The sequence below is a fragment of the Neodiprion lecontei genome, chromosome 2 (genome assembly GCF_021901455.1).
Source record: "Neodiprion lecontei isolate iyNeoLeco1 chromosome 2, iyNeoLeco1.1, whole genome shotgun sequence".
Classification (NCBI taxonomy): domain Eukaryota; kingdom Metazoa; phylum Arthropoda; class Insecta; order Hymenoptera; family Diprionidae; genus Neodiprion; species Neodiprion lecontei.
Genome location: NC_060261.1, coordinates 24,173,713 through 24,196,315, shown reverse-complemented (window position 1 = coordinate 24,196,315; position 22,603 = coordinate 24,173,713). Strand labels below are relative to the sequence as shown.

General features: G+C 36.8%; 1 protein-coding gene across 1 annotated transcript in view; it reads right to left on the bottom strand.

The window, feature by feature from the left end:
- Nucleotides 1-968: 968 nt before the first annotated feature.
- LOC107227011 (ornithine decarboxylase) overlaps nt 969-22,603 on the bottom strand; it is a 91,624-nt gene continuing 69,989 nt past the window's right edge. Inside the window, exons 4-8 of the mRNA XM_046732374.1 lie at nt 13,359-13,534; nt 8,120-8,420; nt 3,487-3,726; nt 1,648-1,854; nt 969-1,129 (exon numbers count right to left, since the gene is read on the bottom strand). Of these exons, the coding sequence (XP_046588330.1) occupies nt 1,100-1,129; nt 1,648-1,854; nt 3,487-3,726; nt 8,120-8,420; nt 13,359-13,534 (954 nt within the window). The 3' untranslated portion in view covers nt 969-1,099. The remainder of the gene's footprint in view (nt 1,130-1,647; nt 1,855-3,486; nt 3,727-8,119; nt 8,421-13,358; nt 13,535-22,603) is intronic.

The following is a 22,603-nucleotide window of genomic DNA, read 5'->3' as shown; positions in this document are numbered from 1 at the left end:
TAACTGCACCTTGGTAAGGGCAGGCTTCAGAGAGGGCGCCGTCGTATTTATCGACTGGATTGTAACAACTGTATAATAAGATGTCATAAGCAATAACCAATCGCAACTGGGATAAGTGTGTCCTTTCTTCGGACTCGCTAATAACCTTACATGCTTTAACACCAAAGCTCTTAACTCTATTTTTAATAATAAATACCAGATTTACGATCTTACTGCCAACGGACATAAATGTACCTACATAAGCTTAGATCCGATGTATTGTAGGGATTTTTGGAAATGCCAAAGCAGAGATTACAGCCAATATGAATATTATTGAAGATTTTGATAAAAAAGTGACATGGTTCGATCTAGAATTTCGAATCAGAAAAGAATTTTTTGAAAAAGACGACAACATATATTAGTAATGTAGGCAGAACCAAAGGACTCGATTACTGTAATTTATCTGGTGATTTCGACATAAAATCTTAGTTCGGAGGAACCCTCATTAGTAAAAAAAACATTTTTTCAATTTCTGGAATAAAACCCGACTACACGTATTGATAGATATCGCCCACCCCCATGTGTTAGGTACACACTATACACTCAATGGCACAATGCGTAAAAATGAGCTATTCAAAATTGCATATGCGCCAACGTCGTCTTACCGCACCGTTTAAACTTTACGCACGCTCCAGAGGTCTCAAAAATTGAACTTTCCAAGCAAATGATGCAAAAATGCATCCCCATGAATTCAGCAGTTCTGAATGAAATCTTACTAATGAACCGTAATAACTACAGACTAGTGTAAGACAGTCTCACGAGGTGTAGAACTTTCAATAAGGTCAAGGCTACGGTCGATTAGCATTGCAAATCCAAATTCTTGACCTTATGGTTACAATAAGTTTGCCGAGGATTTCATGGAATTATATCGTAGCATTGAAGCATTTTCTTCCAATTAGGTTTTACAGTATGTTTCGAGTGTGCACATATTTAACTGTGAATTTTTTATTTATTTTACTCTGTTTATTTTTTAACATACTTGTGAAATATGTAACAAATGTTGTGTGAACGAAAAGAGAACTTCATGCTTCTTTTTTCCGTCGAGCATATCAGGCATCTTTCAACAGCAAGCTTGGTTAACAATGAATTCCTGCAACCATGCAAATTGAATAATATCAACAGCTCCTGGAGAGCTTACAATATATTGAGTGACGGTTCGTTTCTTAACAGTTTATACTTGTACGATTTTCAATACATTGTCATCAGTTATACCCTTTAGTCGCCAAAAATATTAAAGATTGATGAAATAGTGCAGCAAGCGGAAAGAGTAGCTGGTAACGTTGACCAATTTTGAAATCAATAAGTTTTATTATGTGTATGGTGATCGTATTCTTAAAAAAATAAAACTCTTTTGAAAATTATGTTTTTTTTTAGACGACCTCCAGCTTTAAAGATTGACACACGCGTACAAGTTGATAATTTTAACGGCGATTCTTTGAAGTTGAATCGAGCTTTGCAGAAGTCATACAATAGTCACAGAATTAGGACAAGTTCCGATTACCTTTTGATTGATAAACTGATCTGATTGGTATTTTATTTTAATTGAACGATCATAGAACTGAGGGGTCATGCCAAAGATTGCGTCAACCGAGGGACTTAGTATCTTACCATATCTTTTCGGGTAATTGAAAATACTGCAGGTCGGTGAAAGCCGTTGAAGTTTACAGCAAAAGACACCGTATAGGCGCCCATATTGGGCCACACCAGCCAATCGCCAATTTTCAATTCCGGGAATTCGCAATCACGCACGACGCAATCGTAGGTATCGCATGTTGGACCCCAAAACGAGGATGGATGGGTCTTTTCGTTCGGCGGCTGAAAACCGAAATTTTCAATTAAACAAATGAAGGTATTATTTTTTACCGTATCAGGTATATCGTTCTGCTACGATATTACGTATTGAAAACGCTAATTCACTTGGTGCAGAATCGACTGTTACATGACAGGTAAATGCGGCCCAAAACGTAAGTTCGCAGTCGCCACAGGGTCATGTTTTTTACCTTTTACCACACATTTAAGCCTTTCAGTCATAGTGGGACCGCTACGGTCACACCTTTTAAAAAATCACCTCAGAGCTCTAGTCTTGAACCAAGGCCTCTAAAAATCCGTATCTAGGGGCTTTTTGACTCGCTCATCACGAATATGAGGTCAGATTTTGAAAATTCAAAATGGTGGATCCGCTATAGTCGATCCAATTGGGCAATGTGACAATAAAAATTTCAATTACGTGATATCCTACTTTATCAGGAATATTCCTTCGAATATACATTAGGAATAAATATTTCAGTTCATTTGAGATGAAATTTGAGATAATTAAAATCCGTGGTTCCTTATTATTGTCATTGGTGTATATATATATATATATGTGCGTACGTGCGTCATAATAAGGATATTGAAAAAAAAAGAAGTCGAAAAAAACAATAAAAAACACTAGAAAATGAAAAAAAAAAACACGGAAAATAAAAGAAAAAACACAAAAAACAGAATAAGGCAACAAAAAAAAACAGGAAAAAAAACAAGCAAAAAGTGGAACTAGATGCTCTCCACGTCCTCGTCGTTAGTTCCGGGTAGGGCTAAGAGAGAGACACGAATATAGACAAAGAAAGATAAGATGGCATTTGCCATGTTGGATTTAGAAATTAGGAAGTTATGACTTCAGATTCGTGATCAGCCATTCCAAAATCCCCCAAATGACTAAATTCAGGCCAAAATATTGAGCAGAAAGATATAAGATATAAAACTTGACGTCCACCATATTGGATCCGCTATTTTGAATTTTGAAAATCTAATGCCAGATTCGTAATCAGCGACCCCGAAAACCCCCGGGTACCAATTTTCATCGAAATCGGTGCAGATGAAAACTGCATGACTGAAAGGGTTAAGGTCATGTCTCTTACCTTTACCGACCGAGTAAACTCACTCCACTTCTTCCTATAATAAATAAACAATAGAACGGAAAAGACCCAAATTTCGACGGCGCATTGCTCTTTTGTAGCGGAATTCAGGAAAATTACTCATATCCCGAACATTGTCGAAAATAAGAATGTTTTTTTGACACATATTACTGTTCCCACATTTCCCACATTTCAGGGGTCAAAAGGCGCAAAGGCGAGATACTTTGTGCAATCCCGGAAAGAACGAGGAGTAAAATTTACCATCGTGAGACTGTTTTCATGCAATATTCAGGTCGCTAGACGAAAATAAAGGAACGCTAGGCAAACTCGTATCACGTATCAAAAACACACGCAATTTTTTGACGATTTTCGGAACATAAGTAACTTTCCAAAGTTCCACTAAAAAAGAGCGACGCACCGTCGAAATTTGTACCCTGTCCGTTCGTTGGCTTATTAATTACCAGAAGAGAAGGGTGAGTTTGCTCGGTTGGTAAGGGTAGGAGTACTACATAATCTTAAAGAACAAACCACGGACAAACCCACTCTGACTCACCTTATTTAGAGGACGAGGTATTCTCGTATTGATATTCATCATAATTTCGCCAAAGGATCCGTAAGTACCGTCGTTCATGTAGTACATGTATCTCGTGCCACTTTTTTCCTTTACAGTTCGTTTCCCGTAAACCAAACTTGCGAGGGTTAGGGCTGAGTGGACGTAATATCTTCCAGTTTCGCTAATTATTTTTATCGATGGATCAATTTCATCGAGCACCTCGTTGATTGCGACGGCAAACTGAGGAGAATTGAAAAATAATAAAATGTCACCTTATACCGTGGAGATGCTTCGTCCCGCGTCACGTTATCGACTGGATATAGAGATCGTGCGCAAAATTCACGGCAGCGCCAAATCGATTCTATTTGTCCCAACTGACGGGCATTTTCCCCTGTCTGCGCCAATGACTTAGCCAATCATAAACTTCCGTGGTTACGCCATGGTATGAAATTAATCAATCGTTTTGAATCGTCCTATCGCATAGGGACAGTTAATAACGGTTTACTCGGTATTTCTGAGACTATTGTAACAACCGATAGCGCAACAACTAACCGTCACTTTGCTTACACCGCGAGAAGGCATTTTTTCGGTAAACATATTTGTTCTTTCGAAAAAATGATGACAAATAACCGCCAGAATATTTGTCAAAGTTAACGCAAGTCCCGTCGATAGGGACAATTTTGGCTACTCGCGGCGCTACTCGTACTCACGCTCGGTCCCTATACATACGTAACAGCAGGGCTAGGTAACGTTTAAGATAGTCTTATGTTAAATATGCAATTTAAATGCAAAATTACATATTTCATTTTTCATTTCAAATAGATTTAAACAGGTCTTTTCTGTTTTATGTTTTATATGAAAAAATTTAAACATTAAGCTATTTGTAAAATGCCTCTGTTAAAATCAATTTAAATTTTTTTCCTAAAATTCTGTGGCCAATCTTCTAAAACGACATTTTCTCACACTGTAGTAAGCAATGACAGGTCTTCACTCAATTTTCAACTTGAAGAGAGTTTATTTAGCAATGCATCAATTCTTTTGCTGGAATAAAGCTATGATTTCATAGATATCTTGAATTTATTGCATGCATGAAAACCAAACATGCCTATCTGTAGTCTGTCATTAAAGAGAGACAAGAGCGTTTTAAATAATACCACCAATAAACAGCATGGGATTGAGAAGATTCTGGAATTTCTGAAAACTGTTGAGGAACTTTTTAAATACAGTACGTGTATAACAGTATGAGGGTTTTCACCGTCTGTCTTTTGTTGCCAATAACCAAACAGTCCTCACGAAACGTCATAATATCCAATCTTGTACCTAAGTTATTCATATTAAGAGTCTATATCTCTCTGGTTTGTTTAATGATGTGAAGTTATTGGTGACACTAGTTAAAATAAACTATTTTCTGAATTAAAAGTAACCACTTAAGATGATACACTTAATATTATAAAAATTCAAGTAGTCACAAACAATTAATTATCTTGAATCTTAAAAATTAATATTCCCACATCTCTTCCCTAACATCCTTTGACTCCCACTGACCCCCCCCCCTCTCGCCCCTATTGCCAAGATGCCTAGAAAAGATCTGGGAATAGTCAGTAAATAAACAATTGTTGATAACGATGAACATACCAAATTTAGCCGGTATGCGGAACAAAATTGGCCGAATAGAATATGCCAACAATCATGCGATATGAAACAATACAAACAGACATGAACTCGGTAAATTGGCTACCAGGAAACCGCGTGCCTGACGACGAAGGTGCTGAAAGATATGGCTACAAAGGATGGAAGCAACAGGCAGACCATAAAAGTGACGAACCACTGGGAAGGGCAACCCAATCAGCAAAAAAAAAAGTTAAAGAAGAAAACATGAACCACCAAACCATGCATGAATGGAACTCAACAAAAAAAAAATGAAAAAACGAAGTGAGATTTCATAAAATACTCAATATCAATGGAGAAGAAGATATGAGATGGAGGAGGAGAAACATAGTTGCAGTTAAAGAAAGATGGAAAGTAGAAACTATGACTTAAATAAAAAAAAAAAAAAAAAAACGAAAGGACGACAAGCGCCATCCGCAAACATCATCTTTCCGGACATTTGCTCCGAAAATATCGTCTTTCCCGACATGCTCCCCCAGTGTTCTGTTCAGGAATGTAAAATGTAATTTTCTCAAATAGAAAAAACTGCCAGATTGCCCCTTGATATGCCTTACTTTGGAAGGTGGTTTCACCCCCTTAAAATGTTTATTGGCAGGTGAAAAAAAAAATACGAGTCGTTCAGTTTTTAATCTACTATAACATATTAAAAAAGAAATCAAATCTAAGAGATCGATCTGATTCGATCAAACCATTATTGTAGCAAGACTTGATATGAAAAACTCATCCATTAGAATTTAGCTCTGTGTTAAAAACTAGCAATACCCGACGTTACTCGGGTTATAATTGGTTTCTTATTAGTTAAAATTGAATTACTCGGAAGATTCTCATAAAGAAAAAATATAGCACTCACAGAAGAGAATTATCGAATCTTGAAGGTTTTTGACCTCCTCCTCCCTCTTTTGCCATCTTCTATCAGATTCAAAGGCCGCCCCTTCAAATCGCGACTAACCCTAGACTCCCACAGTTACCAGAAGGAATATGACTTTTTGTATATGACGGCGGAATTTCTAACCCCGCCCTACGTCCAATTATTTTTCGTCATAATCTGACAACAACCTGCCCGCCTTCTCCAAACCCGAACACGTAATTTATGAATGCTCCCAGAGATCTGCATATGATGGTCGCGCGATCAGCAACATTACAGATCTAGCTCCGCTTCTCCCACTTATGCCATATTCCCCCCTACTAATAACCTTACCTCGCTATGGGCAATCGAAGTGGTCGGTCAACGGTGAGTCTCAGCCATAGCTCAAGTAGTAGAGAACTTATAACATTTTAATCAATTATTGACTCAAAATTTTACATAAAAAGTTGTATGTAACATAACCTATAGCACTTCTGGAGCCATAAAGAACATTTTTAAACAAGTTTCATCAAAATCCGGCAAATAGATTTTAAGTTAAATCTCCACAAACATACATACAAAGAATTTTATGTATTAAGTATAGATGTACAACCTGATAAACTTCCGAAATTTCTAACGTGGAATACAGTGCGATGTAACATAACACGAAATACATTCTACAATTATAGCAATTACCTTTCCGTAAATATGATGCATGCAGTGGTGATCCGTAGTTGCTTGTGTCATACGTTACAAGACAGAATAAATCATTTTTACAGGTTATGAGGTATACTTCACATCATGTGCGTAGGGAGAAGTGCCGTAACGCCGGACGGCACCTAGTACCGGACACACGTCGTATATCCCAAAGTAAACAAAGTATCAACAGTTTTCTTGTGTGGTTGGAACCTGCACAATGGACGTAGCGATGTGGATGCGCTGCATGTGGCAGTGAGCGCCCGTGTGTCGTCAAAAGACAGTTAAACATTTGAGCTGGCATAAATTTATGTCACGCCTAAGTTTCGCGATTATTTATTTTAAACAACGCATGATTTTGTTCTTTTATTTTTGGTCTGGGATGTTTGTTGGTATGTATTCTTTCAGATAATGGTCAATAAAAGTTGATATATTTGCAAACAAGCACATATTTCCTTATTTAGCTGTGCATTGCGGGTCCCTAATATCGGACACCCGATTTGTCCCCCAGTACCGGACATCCAATTTTTTCTCTGAATTTGACTATTTATACAAAACTTGATCTGAAGTGGTTTAGTGTTATTCTACCATGGCTAACCAATCAAAAATACTCGAAAGAGAAGAATGGTCCGAAGGAACTATGAAGAAGGCAGTTCAAAGAGTCTTGAGTGGCAACATGACAGGTAGAGAAGCTGCAGTGAAATATGAAGTACCAAAAAGTACCTTGTGCGATCGCGTGAAGATTATGAGAAGTGGAGGCGAATGTACTTTTAAGCCTTGACTGAACTTCTTCACGACGCAGGAAGGCTGAGAAAAGTGCGATTTTGTCTTCGTCACCGTACAAGACCATGCTCAAAGAAAAAGAAAACGTCAAAATGTCAAAGGCAAACACAATTACAAACAGAAGAAAGCCTATTGACAATAAACTTGCTACGAAACCGAAAAAACGTAAGACAACTGTAGAGTTTGTTGGCGATTCTTCAATTGAAACACGCGAAGCAACGCAAAGAAAAACCATGTGCCTTGTATGCCTTGAAGAGAACGATGAGGACTGGATTCAGTGCTGCAATTCCAACGAATGGGTGCATTAGATGTGCGCAGACATCCCTGAGTGCTTTGACAAATATATATGTGACCACTGCAAAATTCATTAAATTTTAAGACATTTTTTCCATCCGTACTATTAGTGTCCGGTACTAGGGGACACTTCTTTGACACCCTAGTTTTTGTTACTAAATAAAATTGTATTTCATTCTTAGTTTAACGTTATATACTAATTCCAAGAGTTCCTATATTGTTAAATATATTCTAAAGATTATAACAAAAATAAAAATAATCATGTTTTCACTTAAATAACGATTTTATTAACGAATAACCTTAGGTGTCCGTCACTGGGGCGACTTTCCCCTATGCATATTTACCCACCTGGTTGATTGAACTACCATTTTCGCCGACAAAGGCCTCCCCGATGTTTATCAGCTTAATCCCCTCTAGTCCCAGTGACTTGGCGAAATCAATCATGCCCAATGCCATCCTTAATCCGCGGGTATAGGCAGACGGCTTCGCATACTGATTACCCACGTTGAAACTAAATCCAACCACGCTAATTCCAAGTTCCTTAGCCTTTCTCAATATCTTCGGTACTTCATTGACAGGATCGCAACCTTGTTTCACTCCAATTCTTCTTACCTCCGTTGTCGAATCGCATCCGAAGTTAATGAGAATTCTGTCAAATTATGAAAAAGAAATGTTAGTCAGAAGGCGTGAAGTAAGAATAGTATATTATGCTACAAGTGCGGAAAATGTGCGATATCAGATCAGTGTGAAATTTGCAGCGTGAGTCACGGTGTAAGGAAGTAAGGTGTGTTCTTGCGCATTACTTCGGCCAATGAGAACGTACCCCCACATGGCGTTATTTTGAGCACTATTTTTAAAAGCTATGAAACAGCCATTCATTCTTACGTCCATCGAATCTTATTTGATGCGGGAATAATATTCAAATGTTAAATAATTGGTTACAACGGTTATGTTGTACTTTTTTCGACAGAAACAGAATTTTCGTCGTGACGTCATATGGGGATCAGGTGACTTTGCTACTGCACATCTCCGTTTAAAGCACGCCTTGTTTCCCTACGACATGGCGTGATCCGCAAACACTTTTGGCACGTCCCGCTAACTTCGTAGTCATGTATACCGTGAGTTTTCTTAGACGCGGAACGGCTGTGCGCCTGATTCAGGCAATCGGAGTTACAACTTATATTCAGGTTGAGCATTGTATTCCACTGCGGCCATCCCAAACATTGTAAAAACGAATAATATTCGACGTTGTCAAAATAAATAATATTTGACGTTTGAAAAGTTGAAATACTCGTAAACTACGCGTTGTTGTTAGATTTAAGAATACCTAACTAGTTCCAACTAGGCCTTTGAGCATCGTCGTTTCTGTTTATTTCCCCGCAATTCTACTTATACTTAATGCAGGTCACATCCAACCTCCAACAGGTTACGGGTCCAGGCCCAGAGTGGTATTGTAATTGTGAGAATTGTGATGGAGCGAAAGCACAAAGGACAAGTTCTCTAAACCAAGTTAATTTCGGATATTCAAGATGGCGTCAGCAAGCTTCGGTGCATCGATAGAAAAACTATCGGGACGTGACAGTTATAACATATGGCAGTTCACGGTTCAAACATACTTGCAACATGAAGAACTATAAGAATGCTTCACAGGGGAAGAAACTGACGCTAAGAAAATCATGAAAGCAAAGTCAAAAATCATTTTGATTGAACCAGTAAACTGTGTACATATTCAAAATGCGACGATGGCCAAAGACGTGTGGGATAAACTGAAAGCAGCATTTGAGGACTCCGGGCTCACAAGAAGAGTAAAATTACCAAGGACACTGGTAACGTCTCGTATTGAAAGCTGTGAAATCGTAGCAGAATATGTCGATCAAGTAGTGAGTACTGCTCACAAATTGACCGGGATAAGATTTGAGGTCAGTGATGAGTGGATTGGCACGTTTTTATTAGCAGGTTTACCGGATGAATATAAACCAAAGATCATGGGCATAGAGAGCTTCGGCACCAATATCACAGAAGATGCTATAAGAACAAAACTTTTGCAAGACATTAAATCAACCTTTTCAACCACCGAGAGTGCCTTTTACAGTAAAAATGTTAAGAAAAAATATACTTAGAAAAAGGGACCGCATTGTTTTGGGTGCAATCGACACGGACACAAAACAGCAGACTATCCTCAAAAAAACGACAAGGTAGTCGAAAACAAGAAAGTAGGAAATCAAACAAGTGAATAACAAATCGAAGAAGTCGGTAGCGGAGTTATGCGCGGGATTCTCAACTGGCAAAGCGAACTCCGAGGACTGGATTGTAGATTCAGGAGCGTCGATGCACATGACTATGCGAGGGGACTGGTTGAAGAGCACAGGTGACACTCAAATTAAAGAGATTGTCATAGCTAATGAGTCTAAAATGCAAATAACTAAAAAAGGTACCGTTGAAGTTCAATTAAGCCTGTGTGGAAATGTCAAATCAATAGAAGTCAAAGATATTTTACATGTACGGAATCTATCTATTAACTTGTTTTCCGTAAGACGAATCATACAGAAAGGCGACCATGTGGAGTTCAATGCAAAAGACTGTCGAAAATTTGACGGAGCGAACCTAGTGGCAGCTGCAATGTTGGTGGACGACATGTTTAAACTGAATGTGCATAAAAGCCTTCGTCTAATGGCTTATATTAGCGAAGGTAACAATTTGAGGCATCGCAGACTGGGGCACATCAATTACAATGATCTTAAAAAATTGAAGAATGGCTACGTTACAGGAGTTGATTAAAACGACAGCAAAGACAACCACACCTGCACTGCATGTCTGAAAGGTAAACAAAGTAGACTAGGTTTTTCCGATTTTAAAACATGTACAACTGAGATATTGTAACTGGTGCATTCGGATTTATGTGACCCTATGGAAACCAAATCGTTAGGTGAAACCAAATATTTTTCCACATTGATTAACGATTTTTCACGTAAGCTGTATGTATATTTCCTAGAAAATAAGACTGAAGTAGCACAAACATTTGCAAATTTCAAAAATCTTGTAGAAAATCAGACTAGAAAAAGAATAAAATACCCTTCACAAAAAAAGGATAAAAACCTTAAGAACTGATAATGGCAAAGAATATTGCAATAATGAGTTACTTAAGTTATTGCAGAAGGCTGGAATCCAACATCAAACCTCAAACCCCTATACCCCAGAACAGAATGGGGCAGCAGAGGGAATGAATCGGACCATAGTAGAGAGGGCGAAAAGCATGATATTCGATGCTGGATTGAAGCCTCAGTTTCGGGCTGAAGCAGTTTCAACAGCAGCATACATCAATCGTTCGCCAACTAAAGGATTACAGAACCTGAAAAAAATTCCGGAAAAGGTGTGGTCAGGAGTCAAACCTGATTTCAAGCATTTGAGAATTTTCGGTTGCAAGGCCATGGTCTACGTACCAAAACAAAAACGACGCAAGTGGGACGCTAAGTCGTAAAAGCTGATTTCTGTCGGTTACTGTGAGGAAACCAAAGGTAATCGATTCATTCGACCGTATTCAAACAAATTGGTAAAGAGCAGAAATGTTGTATTCGTAGAAAAACTAACACCTACTCATGAAACGTCGCTCACCGAAAATCAAACCATACCAAAACCACTTATACTTCAGACCAAGAGGACAAAGAAGTAAGTGAAACTAATGAAGCGGCGACTGAGTCCGATTATGAATCGGCGTCTGCCTCGGAAGATTTCGCAGAATATCATACGACAGAAGACTCTACCGCAGAGAACTTGTCAATAGAAGCAGAACCACTAAACTTGGTGGGGACACAGCGAAAGCCTCCCGAAATGGACGACTACGTATTATACTTATCTCAAGCAAATGAAGCAAGTGATCCCTTGACAGTTGAACAAGCTCTGAATAGTCATGAAGCTCGACATTGGCAAAAGGCCATGGCAGAAGAATATCAGTCCTTGAAAGAAAATGACAGTTACGAACTTATAGATTTACCCCCGAATAGAAAACCTATTAGCAGTAAAACGCCAAGGTGTTTAAAACCAAAACAGACGATAAAGGTGATGTACTACGACACAAGGCCAGGCTCCTGATCAAGGGATGCGCCCAAAGAAAAGGTGTGGATTACGAGGAGACTTTCGCACCTGTAGTTGGGTATAGTTCAATAAGATATCTGATGGCTCTGGTAGCAAAACATGACTCGGATATTGAAAAGATGAATGCTGTAACCGCGTTTCCATAAGGGGATCTCCACGAAGAAGTATGCATAGTTCCATCGAAGGAATTCTACAATGGGAACAAAGTATGGCATTTGAGAAAGGCCATATACGGCTTGAAGCAAGCAAGTCGGTAATGGAATATTAAGCTAGATGCAGAATTGAAGAGAGCAGGGCTAAAACAATCCAGAGTAGACCCGTGTATATATTGTTATAAAGGGTGAAATCATCAATCACCCATGTTATCGTCTTTCTAATGATCTAGTAGTCATCTTAAACTGTAAGCTTTCATATGTCATAAAATGAATAAGGTTGCTGCGTCAACAAATATTATTGTAAAAACAGTCAGTCTCTGGACTTTAAAAAGAGAACTTCGTGTCAAAATATATCCACTTTCTTTCTCAAATAATCCTCGTTTCGTGAGACACCTTTGGCTCGGCGTACGCTTAATTCACACAGAGAACCCATTGATTCTCTTAGTCCATTCGTACTTTTCCCCGTTGTTACAATATTATAAAACATCGGGCGTGAAGATGCTGTTTTTGGCAGTGTACGTCGACAATCTGTTGATTTTCACGAATGACTAACTCACTAAGGAAAATGTGAAGAGTAAACTGAAGAAATGCTTAAAAATGCTTCACCGTTTTCTTGATAAGAACTCCTATTTTAACATTATCCTCTTTTCCAAACGCATTGCCCTTCTGCCTGTGTTGACTGCAATCTTATCTCTCTTCATCTCTTCCCTGACAATATATCCCCATGCTGTTCTATGTACCCAAAGTTCCCCTCCAAGGTATTTGCATTCCTTTTATCCCCTTTTATTCTTCCCAGCCTAATATTTCCACTCCATGAAAAATTGAATTATGAATTTATATCGTAAGTGGTACTTTAAAAATTTCAATTCCCAAACACTTTTGTAATTTATTTATGTACATGAAAAAAATTCAATTGAAAGAAAATTGTACTATTTTATTCTCATACTTTTCATTTATTCTATCAAATGAACTGACGTTTGGTTTCAAGTCATAAAAGCTATCAATAATTGAAGTTTCTTCAGTTACTCATTATAAATATAACTCGAGTACATTTTTTTTCTTCTTTGATTCTCAAACACAAACATTCTGACAAAAGCAGCTTGTGATAGAATATTAATTGAGCACCGGTTACAAATTTGATTTTCTACTAAAAGTTTTTTAATTACACATTACATAAATAAATAATAATTGTATGTGTAATGGGATCAAAAAGGTATAAGTCAAAAACTAAGAACATTGCATGAAAATAAAGCGAACGTGGCTTGTAACTATAATAAATAAACATTGGAATGTACTACGGGAGAACAATTATTCGCCTTATATTTTACGAATATACTCACTTCGCCTCCGGAAATATGCTCTTGATTTTGTCCATTTCAAATTCATTGCAGTCAACCGTGAGTATGTCCACTCCGACTTTCCGAGCAAATCTGATGTGCGAATGCAGTTTTACGGCACTAGAGAAAATTACACGTTCCCTCGGTACCCCGCTCGATAGTACTTGCTCGATCTCATACTGAAACACATTTGGTTTTTATATCATCTTGCCTCGCATCGAGCTCACACAAGATCTGCTATGATATACCAGTGAGCATAATACTTACGGAGAGAACTTGCCAGCTATAACCCACGGATTTGCACGAGACTTCGCAGAATGAAAAAGTAATGAAAATAAACGAAGACTTATTTCGGCTTACCGAAAATCACTCGACCGTTTCGGAAGAAGTAATGGGTCAAGCAGATCAGTAGTGGCACAATTGCTAGCGTTCCGACGTCGATTTTTTGCGCCTCATTTTCAAGTCCGGACGAATTTTTGTTTCTTCATTTTTTCGTTAAAGTATGCTTCACGAATGTTCCTTATTTTATTAATAAATATAAGGGGGCTATATTTAAATTATAATTCGTCATTCCATAGCAATTTTCCGAAATATGGTACAGAGTATTAGGTTGAAAAATAACAGGAAATAACAAATGTACAATAGCGAGTAGTTTAATTTTTATGTTTATTTTTACATTACTACAAGTTACATTATTACAATTTAAGGAAATCCGGTGTATTTCTCGGGGTGGTAATTATTAAAAAAAATATTCAAAACATAAAAATTCTGTACACCACGAGCAACGCACGAAGGCACTTTTCTCACAGTCATATTTCTCGCTATCTGGTGATAATATTACGACAAACCATGCATACCGAATCATTTTCTCACATGCTAGCGCTTGCAATTGATTATGAACAAGGCGTATATTTCAATTACGTCGCGTCTACTTGTAATATAAGACAACATGAAATAAGACTGCAGCAAAAGTGCCTTCGTGCGTTGCTCATGGTGTGCAGAATTTTTATGTTACGAATGTTTTTATGATAAGTATCACCCCGAGGAATACACCGGATTTTCTTAAATTGTAATAATGTAACAATAAACATAAAAATCAAACTACCCACTATTATACATTTGTTATTTCCTATTATTTTTCGACCTAATACCCTGTACCATATTTCGGAAAAACGGACAATTGTTATGGAATGACGAATTAAAATTTACATATAGCGCCCTTATTCTTATCAATAAAATAAGGAACATAGGTGAACCATACTTTGACGAAAAAATTAAGTAAAAAAAAAGTGTGTGTGTCAGCTCCGACGCACGACCGGAGTTTACTCCTTACGAGCGATAATTGTGATATATATCGAATAGAAAAAGAGGGTAAATGAACGCATCCTCCAAAATGATAAGAGAAAGAAACATATATCTGTAATTATTCGGATTATTTATATTACTTCAATAAAAGCGTTGTACATAAAAATACACGTATCAATGCATAGAAGTACAAGAAAACTTTAAAATCAAAACATTAAAAGTTTGTGGTTAGGTTGCTGTTTGAGTACGTTGTATCGATACATTAATGCTACTATATGTATTTATTATACAGCATGCATACCCTGTACTCGGCAGCAGTATATGTACAAGTTGCGGCAGAACTTCGTAACACGCAGGGACACAACACTCACGTACAAACATACGCACACATTCAACTCTCAGACCAGAGGTAGTGAACTATACCGGGACAATCTCTTGAAACTATGCATACAATGCGCATGCGCCAAATAATTCAATCTCATTGGTCGGTGAAATCGCCGTGCGGCGATGTTTTCGTCTGCTGAGCAGAGCGCCAACGTACACAAAATGAAACTAAAGCTGTAAATCTCTCGCGCATAAAGCCGTGGATTGAGGTTATGCTGCTGTTTATTTTTACGTAACGTGAATTGTGTAAGAAGAACAGTATCGTTCAGCAATACCGCGGTCGATGTCGGAAGATATTCAACCGACGCAATAAAGAATTTAACGGAAAAGCAAATATCAAATGATACAGAAATTGGGTGTTATTTATTGAGAGAATAAATCTGAAATTCAATGTGAAATGTCATTAACAAGTGCGAGTCTGGACAAACAGAGGTAGGTAAGTAAAAACAAAGTTTATTGTGAACAGATTCTTTATTTACATAAAATTAAAAATGCGTCTCATTAACGATCTATGTTTTGTGCATTTTATTGGAAATTAGTTGTATCAAAACATACCAAAAGATCCTGTCTGATAATAATAGCTTCTAATATTTTCAGGTACGAAATAATTCATTGTCAAAGCGGGACTAAATTTGTCAGGCATGGAAGCCTGTAGGTAAATTTCTAATTACGTGATCTTTGACTATTACAATATTTTAACATGGATTCAATGATAAAATTAGTTTTTTTTCAGCAGGCTTGAAGTTTAAACTTTGATTAACACGAGGAAAATCATGCCTCACCTGATGGTCAGAACGTTTAGGTGGCAAGGATCCTGGTTTCTCGAGCGGTGCAATCATTATAACCATCGAACCTGGTTGTTCCGTCAGACATCAGGTGCCAGAGTGAATTTCATCAGGCCATCGCCACCTTCTTAACATTAATTGAGGCAAAATTGAAGAGCGGGATATACTACAGATGATAATGGCTGAATATCCCATCATTTTACTTTGATCGAGCCAATAGCGATAAGTTTGTTACTTAACCGTTGCTGCCAATTCATTCTACCGAGAAATCATTCTGTGCACCATTGCAATTCAAGCATTATTATTGACCAGCATTGTTTTTCAAACTTTATACCATTTAATTTGATATCTTATTTTGAAGCTCACTTTTACTCTCTTTGGCATTAAATTCAGATAAATAGTTTTTCAAGTCCTCAATTAGATTGTAGGGTTGAATTTTGCTAGGCAAACTGAATCAATCTAAATATAGAATTGTTAAATAACTTCAGTTGAAAATGTCTTTAAATTTAATCTTAGTTGACGGTGTCATCAGGCTAGCTAGTTATACGATAACTTAAAACCAAATTCAATTTTACACTCTTTATAGGGTCCTACGCTAAGACTGAAAGCTTGTGAATCTACATTTACCGCAATTATTTCTGCATTTCATGTTAGCATTGTCTGGAGCAAAAAAAATCTCATTTTGAGATTGGAAATGGAACCTGAAACGCAGGAGTTATTCGGTAGCACGAATTGAAAACCAAGAATTTTATAATGGTTTTTGCAACAAAGGGACTCCTTCCAAATATCCTTGTTACAAGGTGATGTTCGGAGAACTATGAAGAAGATAATGTATCGGATTACATTATTTGGAAAAAAATCTTCATAAACTTCGTTAAAAATTAGATATTAATTTATTTTGATGGAAGAAGGGACACAATCTTGAATCCGATAAGTCAATATCCTCGTAATAATTTTCTGACATTACTCTAAAACATGATTTTCCTTGAAGCTAATTGTGACGTTAAGGCGCATTTTGAGAAAGTTGATTTTCAACTTGTGTCATAGGATGTGATCTACGTTCCTGGTTTCTACGCTTCCGATTAAATTTTCTTTGTTTCGAACCGCACTAACATGAAATACAGAAATCATTTTAATAAATCTAATATTACTTGAATTTTCAATTTGAGTATTAGGTTCCCTTCATTTATTTAATCGAACATCATTGAAAATTTTTGGGAGGTTTTTTCAGACGCATAAGACAAGATTTCGATGTAAGTACATGTAAGATGGTTAAAGATCTAACCCGTTGCCATAAGAAACTAGCCAGCATGAGGAATAGACGGATTTTCTTACTTAGATGCCGAGCCAATAACTTAATTCCTCTACATATTTTTAATAAGGTGGACTACATTTACACCGTCTGTTTAGATGATCACCCGTTTGAAGGAGAAGTTAGTCACGTATTGTTGAGTACTAGAACCAAGTTATTAAATCTAGAAATCAAGATTACCTTGTGGAAGATTGATAATCTACTACGTACGATAGATAACCTTAAAAGAAACGTGGAGTCCCATTTTCCATTAGTTTTATGGATGCAAACTTTGAACAAGCTCCATAATTACTACGAGAGCAATTTTAAGAAAATAAAAAAACAAAACATCAAAAAGTTTGGGAAGCTACAGGACAAGATGACTGACAATGTAGAACAAAAAGTTGGAAACAGAATTTATAATTTTACTGATACAGTTTTACCATCAGAAGTCCAGAAGATCTTAGATTTAGATTTTAATTATGGACTACCAACAACGAATATCAATCAACCGGTCGTTACAATTATTAAGGATCTGGAGGGATGTATCGATAAAGTGAAAGATGACGAGTTATCCAACGAGGGTTTGACGGAAGTGAGAAATAATCTGAGAGCAAGAGGTGTAAATATTGTGACAAATCACATTAAGTATCAGCGTAGAAGCAACAGCAATCACAAGAAAAACTTCAACTTAGTTAAAAATATCAAAGTCACAAGAAATTTCTTTAAACAACATGAGGATCTCTTAGTAATGCGCTCAGATACAGGTAATTCAACAGTGGTCATGTACAAAGAAGAATACCTCACAGAAATGAATAAGTTGGTTGGCGACCGTAAAACATATGAAAAGATCAAAAGAGATCCTACGTCAAAGCTACAAAACATAAGCAACCGCTTAATAAAGAAGCTTGTGGATATTGGTATCCTTGATAACATCGAAGGTAAGCTAATGCGAACTCACAGTGCATTGGCACCAAGAATCTATGGCTTAAGGAAAACCCACAAACCTGGGTGTAAACTTAGACCAGTGGTCAGTAGCATAGGATCACCAGGTTATGAGATCGCCAAGTTTGTTCATAAGAGTCTGTTACCGTTCGTAATGAGTCTGAAATATAATGTGACAGATTCGTTTCATTTTTTAGACCAAATTAAACTGAAAAAGATAAACAGAGACCATGTTTTAATATCACTAGACGTGGTATCTCTTTTTACTAATGTTCATAACAGTTTAATAAGGAAAATCATCATTGAGCGGTGGGATGAAATCCAGGAATTTGTGCAATTGGACCAGACTACTCTACTGGAGCTTATTGATTTTTGTTACGACTCGGGATATTTCGTGTTTGATGGCAATTTTTACCTTCAGAAGGAAGGATGTGCTATGGGGAGTCCAGCAAGTCCTTCAATTGCCATCATTGCAGTAGATTATGTTGTTTCAATGGCGTTGACTCACCTTGACTTTGAAATTCCGATTATTAAGTCGTATGTTGATGATCTCTTCGCAGTGGTTCCAAAGGATAAAGTAGACAGCATCTTGGATGTATTTAATAGTGTTGACAAGGACATCCAGTTTACCTTGGAAGTTGAGAATAACGGGAAGTTGCCTTTTTTGGACATACTAATAGAAAGATCAGAAGATGGTGACCTTATAACTTCTTGGTTCAAGAAACCGTACAGCTCAGGAAGAATTTTGAATTTTAATTCCAATCATCCATTGAGCCAGAAATTGGGGGTTGTAAAAGGGTTTTTGAACAGAGCCATGCGCTTGAGTCATGTGAACAAGACCAAGGAAAGTATTCGCATGGTTAGAAGATTACTGTCATCTAACAATTATCCAAACAAGGTCATCAGCAAGTGTGAGAAAATTGTGTCCGAGAGGATTAGAAACAACATCAGGAGCAACAATGTCAACAGGAATTGGTCGTTTAGCAGATTTCCTTACATAAAAGGCTTGTCACCAAGACTGGGATCTTTATTTAGGCACACCAACTGCAAGTTGGTATTCTATAATGTATTCAAGGTTAAGGATCTATTTTCCCGGCTAAAAGACAAAGTGGAGAAAGAAGATGGATCTGGCCTGGTATACAGGATTCCGTGCTCGTGTGGGAAATGGTACGTTGGACAGACCAGGCAAAAATTAAAAACCAGAGTGAGACAACATAAACTTGACTGCAGACCTGAGAAGTCCATAAAAAACAACAAAACAGCATTAGCGGAACATCACTTTGTTGAGGATGGTCATAACTTTCAGTTCGAGGATGTTGAGATTTTAGATCTGGAGAAAAATTACATGAAGAGAAATCTAAGTGAAATGATTTTTATTAAGGCGATGAATTGTGTCAATTTTAGATCCGACACGCAAAACCTTAGTACAATTTACAGTGACCTGATAAATGATAAGGATTTAGTGAAGTCATAGTAATTATTTTTATTTTACTTAGAGTTTGAACTTTCGCGCGCAATATGAATAGTACTAGTCATGGACAACAGAGTCATGTTGACAATATAGATGCGAGCTCCACACGTACTATCACACTGTGTGAGAGTAGTACAGTCTGTGATTTAAGAGTCACTACGTTTGACATGTGTATTTGTCCATCATTGTTTATATTTGTCCATTTTATTTTATTTAAATTGATTTATTGGCAGAATGAATTTATAATTTTATTAAAAAATGTATATATCTGTCTAGTCTTATTTAAACATATTTTTGACTTGGTGTTATGGACCAAAGGATTTTAACGAGGATTTAACCTCAAAAGTAAATATTTTGTAATTTTGTTTAGTTTATTATTTCTGAATTTGTAACTTACATGTATCATGTCTATTGTTTTATGCAACTTAATTTTAAAGTTTATGTACATTTGTTACAGCTTGCCTGATGAAGTTCGAAAATAAATGAAACCAACGAAACGTTGCAAATTTTGATAAGTTGAATCTTATCAATTCTGTCCAAGTTCCCAAGAAAATTTAGTATTAATCATTGAAAATTTGCGAAAGAACTCTGATAATCATTAGAAAATTTTTAATAGTAGTAGCAATAATTTATTGATCGGAAAAAATACATTGACTATCGACTATTTGTAAATTTTGTTGAACTATTTTCGAGAAAAAAAAAAGATTCACCATTCTGTTACAGATAGTGAGATATTTAAATTTCTTGAACGCTCGGTCTAATGTCTCATTTTCAAAAGTGATAAAATTCAATATTACCACCTGAAATCACAAGAGAGTGAGAAAGTTGCTTAGTTGCTTGAAAGTGGCGATGATCTTTGTACGTGTGATAAATTGAATAGGCAGATAACAGTAAATATTAGAGATGTAATTATTTTGGCCGTATCACCTGTTGATAGAAAAAAATTTCATTGTTATTTCTAATGTACGAAATAATAAAAGTGATCAAATAAAATGTTTCCACCTACCTCCTGCGTTTCTTCCAAGCACCCAACATTCAAACAGATTTCTCATGTCAGTCGAATAAAGCCAATTTTCAAAGAGCATTAGCATCATCTTTCCGAGTCACTACCTCGACTGTTTGAAATTCTAACTTCAAAAATTCGTATTAACTACATCGCTGCCAGAAACAGAGTTTGACATCTGAAACTCGGAGTGGCCAGCCTGTCCGAGCAGCCTATAAAACTTGCGCATGCGCATTGTATGTATACTTTCAAGAGATTGTCCCGGTACAGTGACACTACGAAGCACCGCACAAAGAGGAGACCCCGAGTATAGGATACGCCGTGTAATGTATTCCATCTCCTTCTGTTGCACGTTCAATATATATGTTTGTCTCTTTATATAACGCCTCAAGTTTTCGTGTTACACTTGATTTTACTCCTCATATAATTTCCGTACCGGGCCCTGTAACTCAAATCGTTTCTTAAGGATAAACTCCAAAAATTGGTCGAGACTTGAATACGAGCGGTAAAAACTCACCGCTGTAACACTAGCCACTGCGCCACCGATCCGCTCTTGCGTGGTGCACGCGAGTAGATACATAAAGCGGTTAAAGTCAAAACTTTAACTGTTATTTTATATGAAACGATGGTGTTGACGGATAAGCTGAAATACGTATTCGTTTGTTTTTATTACTTTTTCATTCTGCAAAGTCTCGTGCAGATTCGTGGGTTACAATTGGCTGGTTTTCCCGCTGGGACCCATATTTTTTTTGCAGCTTTTTATTTATTACACTAATTTTTTCTTAACAACTGTCGAATTTTTTGGTTCCACATGGCCCCTGAAATATTGAGAGAGTGTCGTTTCTACAAGTGCCGCTCTTACAATTTCGTTCCTCTCAATTCGCTTCAAAAATTTCGTTTCTACACGTGCCGTTCCTACAAATTCGTTTCTCATACATGCAGTTGCCAATTCCGTACATTTTGATTTAATTCAATTCAATCTAATTTCATTTAAATTATTTGACCGCTATTTTTAGAAATGAACTCGTAGGATTGGTACTTATAGAAACGTTCCTCTTCCTGGTGAAAATTCTTACTACTATGATTTTCCACAGAAATTGGAACATTTCGTATTATTTCGTACAACATTGTATACATGCATAGATTTCGTAAAAAATTGTTAGTTTTCGTTAAAAATTGTATCATCTTGTAAATGTGTTATTGAAAATATATAAAATTTCATGAAAATCTATAAGACTTTCTGAGGAACTATGCATATTTACAATTTTTCAAGAAAACAATTTATTGTAAAAAATTGTGGAAAATGTTCCAATTTTAATGTATCATCGATTTCCATCGCATTCACTGCAAGTAGATCCAATAATAAATGCCACAAGATTTATAAATTATCTTGTACTGGTCGGGATAAACTTGGCGGGTGCTTGTTGTCTTGAACATGCTATTATACCTGTTACTCTCCAGATAGGTACGATCAAAAATCCCCGTGAAAAATAAATAGTATAAGGGGACGAAGAAATTAGCGGCCTGAAAGTGAAAGACCTGCAAAAAGGAATCATTTTCTAAAAGCTCTGTGACAGAGCACGCTGCTTTCAAAGCTAAACTTAAATTCTTACTCAAAAATATGAGTTGTAATTTCAAGGAAGATATTATCGAAGAGGTTACCAGAGCATCAAATCCTACAAACTTGGGGCGTGGTCAATAGGTACAAATAAAAACTTTTTTGCAAGGGGAACGGGGTATAATCATTTTCAAGAATAATATAGCTTATATATTGTGACGTGGATTTTTCCCGCTCCTCGGTCACTCGGAGAAAATGACCGAGAACTTACCGCGTGCACAATAATCACGGTGAGTCTTAATATTTTTAAATGAAAAGTTCGAGGACCCCAAAACTACGATTGGGAATTTGTTATAAATCGTCTCTATAATACATTTTTCATCAACTTGAAATAATCCCCTGGGCCGTTTTTTTTATTTCTTAAAAATTCGTCAAAATTGCTATGTATAATAACTTAAACGCTAAATAAGCTGGTTCATTCTTATGATACGAGTTTGAATAAATAT